Source organism: Octopus bimaculoides, chromosome 19, assembly GCF_001194135.2.
Source record: "Octopus bimaculoides isolate UCB-OBI-ISO-001 chromosome 19, ASM119413v2, whole genome shotgun sequence".
Lineage (NCBI taxonomy): Eukaryota > Metazoa > Mollusca > Cephalopoda > Octopoda > Octopodidae > Octopus > Octopus bimaculoides.
In genome coordinates, this window is record NC_068999.1 from 48833847 (window position 1) to 48839247 (window position 5401).

At 39.5% G+C, this 5401-nt stretch overlaps 1 protein-coding gene across 1 annotated transcript in view; it reads left to right on the forward strand.

Moving 5' to 3' along the window:
- The window catches only part of LOC106878110 (elongation factor G, mitochondrial), a 26718-nt gene extending 21798 nt beyond the window's left edge, over positions 1 to 4920 (forward strand). The window contains exons 18-20 of the mRNA XM_014927220.2: positions 1417 to 1485; positions 2863 to 3023; positions 4567 to 4920. Coding sequence (XP_014782706.1) covers positions 1417 to 1485; positions 2863 to 3023; positions 4567 to 4758 — 422 coding nt within the window. The 3' untranslated portion in view covers positions 4759 to 4920. The remainder of the gene's footprint in view (positions 1 to 1416; positions 1486 to 2862; positions 3024 to 4566) is intronic.
- The last annotated feature ends 481 nt before the right edge of the window (positions 4921 to 5401 follow it).

Below are 5401 nucleotides of genomic sequence, written 5' to 3' on the forward strand. Positions count from 1 at the left end.
GGTGGCACATAAAAGACACCATTTCGAGCGTGGCCGTTTTCGTGCGGGTGACACGTAAAAGCACCCACTACACTCTCTGAGTGGTTGGCGTTAGGAAGGGCATCCAGCTGTAGAAACTCTGCCAAATCAGACTGGAGCCTGGTGTTGCCATCCGGTTTCACCAGTCCTCAGTCAAATCGTCCAACCCATGCTAGCATGGAAAGCGGACGTTAAACGATGATGATGATGATGATGATGTCTTTCAATTCTACATCATGTCATGTTAAAATATGGTGAGGAATGCCCATTCAGTCAGTTCCTTCCAAATTCATGTAGTTCTCCATTAACATCCATCCTCATAGTACACGTAGTCTTCAACAACACTGCTTAAATAATAACTTTTAATATAGCCACAAGCCTGAAATTATCAATCTCAAAAGATGAATGGCAATGTTAACCAGAGTAGAATTTGAACTCGAAACAGAGAGACAGAGCAAATATTGCAAGTCTTTTGTCCAATCTGGCAAGTCTGTCATTCTGCTACCCCTTCTAAAAAGGATTGCTTTAATTTTTTCTGATTATGATTTATTTATTATTTAAAAAAATAATAATAAAATTTATGCACTCACACACCTATATAATTCCCTACATTTTGAAAGTGGTGCACCCTATGGCCTTAGCTGTGATAGCTAAAATATACTAAAAATCTATGCATACACATACATAATTATATATTTCTTTTCTGGGACCAGCAGATCTCAAAGCACATAAAGCTATTAAGAATAGTATGTAATTATTGGAGTGTAGTATCCGTTTTGTCTAGAAAAATTCGAAGACTAACCATGGGACACGAATCCACATCTCTCTAGATGTGCTCTGCGATCTGTTATTTCAAAAACAAAAAAAGAAAGTATTATTTCATGCTCTCATGAAAGTTTATAAAATTCGTGACATTAATAATTACATGTATGTACACACATATACATATACGTGTGAATATATATGTATGTGAAGGCACATGGCTTAGTGGTAAGGGCATTCAGCTCACGATCACAAGATCGTGAGTTCAATTCCCGGCGATGTGCTGTGTCCTTGAGCAAGACACTTTATTTCACGCTGCTCCAGTCCACTCAGCTGGAAAAAATGAGTAGTACCTGTATTTCAAAGGGCCAGCCTTGTCTCACTCTGTGTCACATTGAATCTCCTTGAGAGCTACATTAAGGGGTGCATGTGTCTGTGGAGGGCTCAGCCACGTGCACATTAATTTCACAAGTAGGCTGTTCTATTGATCGAATCAACTGGAACCTGCATCGTTGTAACCAACAGAGTGCTAATTATATATGTATACATATATGTACGCACTCACCTACAGAATATTTTTTTACTTCAGATAATATTCTAATGACATATTTATTTTACCTGCTTCTAATCTTTCAGGTGCTCATCACATTGTAGATTCCAGTGAGTTTTCTTTCTTCACAGCAGCAGAAGGTGCAGTAAAGCAAGGTAAACCTGGACATTTTAATGTGATTTTTTATTTTTAAACTGATGTTGATGTTCTTAGATGTTTCAGCTATGAATCTTAGAATGTTAAGATGGATGAAACGCCTCAAAGCATGACAGGCTTCTTTCAGTTTCCTCCTACTAAATTCATTCGCAAGGATTTTGTCGGCCCAGGGCTATAGTAGAAAACACTTGCCTATGGTGCCACACAGCCATGCCTGCATCTATTTGTTATTGTCATCATCATCATTTTCCATGCTGTCATGGGTTGGACGGTTTGACAGGAGCTGACCAGCTGAAGGGTTGTTCAGGCTCCATGTCTGTTTTGGCATGGTTTCTATGGCCGGGTGCCCTTCCTAACACCAACCTCTTTACAGAGTGTACTGGTTGTTTTTATACAGCACTGGCGCGGATGCTTTTTATGTGGCACCAGCACCTATGAACCCACAAAATTCAGGATGCTCAGCTGCAAGGGACAAGCTTGTATACAAGAGCAACCAGACTTCTACTTAGTTTGATGTGTCTTTTCAAGCACAGCAAACTGCCAGGAGTCTTGGTCTCCTGTCATCTCCTCTGTGAGTCCTGATGTTTGTAGATCCTTTCCTCACCACATCGTCCCACATCTTCCTGGGTCTACCCCTTCCACATGTTACCTCTACAATTAGAGATCAGCACCTCTTGATGCAATTGCCTGGCCATATCAGCATAGTCTTCTCTCTTGCACACTACATTTGATGCTACATATACCCAGTTTTGCTCTCAAATCACTTACACTCTGTTGCATGTGTACACTGACATTACCCATCCAGCAAAGCATACTGCCTTCGTTTCTTAGCATACCAGCTTCATCTCTTTGTCATGGTATTATACTTTTTACTTGTTTCAGTCATTTGACTGTTGCTGGAGCACTGCCTTTAGTCGAGCAAATTGACCCCAGGACTTAGTCTTTGTAAGCCTAGTACTTATTCTATTGGTCTTTTTTTGCTGAACCGCTAAGTTACGGGGGACGTAAACACACCAACATCGGTTGTCAAGCAATGTTGAGGGGACAAACACAGACACACAAACATATATATACGACGGACTTCTTTCAGTTTCCGTCTACCAAATCTACTCACAAGGCTTTGGTCGGCCCGAGGCTATAGTAGAAGACACTTGCCCAAGGTGCCATGCAGTGGGACTGAACCCGGAACCGTGTGGTTCGTAAGTAAGCTACTTACCACACAGCCACTCCTCCGCCTACATTATATTTATATTTAACAAACTCTGGAATTCCACTGCTGATTTCATTGCAATTGTTACTATATATGTCTCGTGTTCACTAATTCAAAACAGAAATATCATAATCCCCTTTTTTTTTATTTTTTGTCATTTTTCAAGTATTTGAAGAAGGAAATTTTCATATTTTGGAGCCTGTTATGTCTGTAGAAGTTGTCATTCCGTTTGAATATGAGAAGAATGTCATGGTTACACTCCATCGGCGCCATGCTGTAGTTATGGGAACAGATGCAAATGAAGGCTATACTATAATACAATGTGAGGTAGGTGTAACATCACTCAACATTCTTAAGGTATTTTCACGTTTCCTCTCGGTTTCTCTCTCTCTCTTAAGTTTATATATTGTTTAAAGTAAACCTGATAGCATCCAGATTACTTTCTCTCTCATATGTAATGCTTATTTATTCACATTGTTTTGAATTATCTATTAAGTCATAAGCTCTGAAATTTCAACGATGTGATTGTTTATTTTCAGAATGACATGGTAGGGGAGGCTAGGGCTGGTCAGTTTGAATGTAAAACAGATAGAATATTTGGGCCTGATAGGAATGGTTTAAATGCTAATGGGTTAGTCAAAGAAGGAACATCCTTGATCTTTTTGGGACCTCCCTGACTGGTGAGAAGAGAAGTAACCATGCTATAAGAGCAACTACTAAGGGCCTTGTAAATTATCCAGCTGTGAGTTGCCAATCACTGGTAAAAATGCAAGCATGGAATGATGATGATGAATCGACCTCAGTACTTTTTTTTTAAAGCCTGGTACTTAGTGGTCCAGCAAAAGAGACTAATATACTAAGTTGTGGGGATATAAACGCTCCAACACATTGTATATACAATGGGCTTCTTTCAGTTTCCGTCTACCAAATCCACTCACAAGGCTTTGGTCGGCCCGACGCTACAGTAGAAGACACTTGCTCAAGATGTCATGCAGTGGGACTGAACCTGGAACCATGTGGTTGGGGAGCAAGCTTCTTACCACACAGCCACTCCTGTGCTTGAAGGAACCCTCGAGCATTTAAACCAACCACTTGCAGCCAAAATATTCTACCTGTTTTATGTTCAAACTGTCAAATCTGGCCTCTCACGTCTACCGTACAATGTCATTCTAAAAATATACAATCACATCATTAAAATCTCAAAGTTAATAGATAATGCATGATTAATTCAAAACGATGCAAATTAATAAGTATTAAATTTGACGGAGTAATCTGAATATTAAAGGGTTATTAGGATTTACTTTCATCTCTCGTGGTCGTAAGTTCAAATTTTGTTGGTATTAGTGTTGCCTGTCATCTCTCCTGAGGACTTGTAATATAAAAGGGTCTGAAGACCTGTTGGGGCAAGCGAAATCGTGATGGTACCTGTGCCCAGTGTTGCCTTCCTGGCACTTGTGCCGGTGGCATGTGTAAAGACATTCGAGCAAGATCGTGCCAGTGCCGCTGGACCGGCTCCTGTGCAGGTGGCATGTAAAATACACCATTTTGAGCATGGCCGTTGCCAGTACCACCTGACTGGCCTTCGTGCCGGTGGCACGTAAAAGCACCAACTACACTCTCTGAGTGGTTAGCGTTAAGAAGGGCATTCAGCTGTAGAAACTCTGCCAAATCAGATTGGAGCCTGGTGTTGCCATCCGGTTCACCAGTCCTCAGTCCAAACAATGCTAGCATGGAAAGCGGACGTTAAACGATGATGATGATTTTAATCAACCATCCTGTTCTTATACACCACACAAAGATGTTCAATTGCCTTTGTTGCATTCAGCCCGAAAGACAGACATCATTCTTATTCTTATATCCTTCCTTGCAGGTACCATTAAATGACATGTTTGGTTATGCAACAGAGCTACGATCTTCAACTCAAGGTAAAGGCGAATTTACAATGGAATTTAGCCGTTATTGTCCAGCCCGAGCTGATACGCAACAGTCTTTGATAGACGAATACCAAGAAAGTCTTCAGATTGGTCAACAAGAAAAAAAGAAAAAGAAGAAACGGAATTGAGTATCGTATTGTTTAGGACACTTTGTTATATAGATTTTGAGACACATGGACCTGAAATTATGATAGGGGTTGTAAAGAAGATGACAAGACTAACTCTTATCTATTCACATCAAATTCCATATTATAAATTTAAAAAAAAAAACTTTTTAGAACCATCAGAAAGCTGTTTTGTCTTTAATTTAATATATCTAAAAATTTTTTATCTTTTACTTGTTTCTGCCATATATGTATATAAATATATGTATATATTTACACATATATTTATATATGCAGATAAAGAACCCAGCTGATTTCTTTGACAATAGCACTCAGCAGAAAAAGACTGCATCCATTACCTACATCGACAAATACGTGCCAAATAGAAAGACCAGCAAACATGCCAATAGAATTCCTAGAGACAGGAAAATCCTTATGAGACACAGAACAAAGGTCTCAAACCAGTTAAATAGAGAACTAGAGGATAGGAAAAGGGCTAAATTAAAACTAACACTATTAGAAATAGAAAACAAAATTAAACTCTCCCATGAAAAGGAGAGAGCAGAGAAGGAGAAGAGAGCAGTAGAAAGCATAAAAACAGAAAATCACGGTGGTGCTCCAGCATGACCACAGCCACTTGGCTGAAACCTATAAATAAATAAATAAA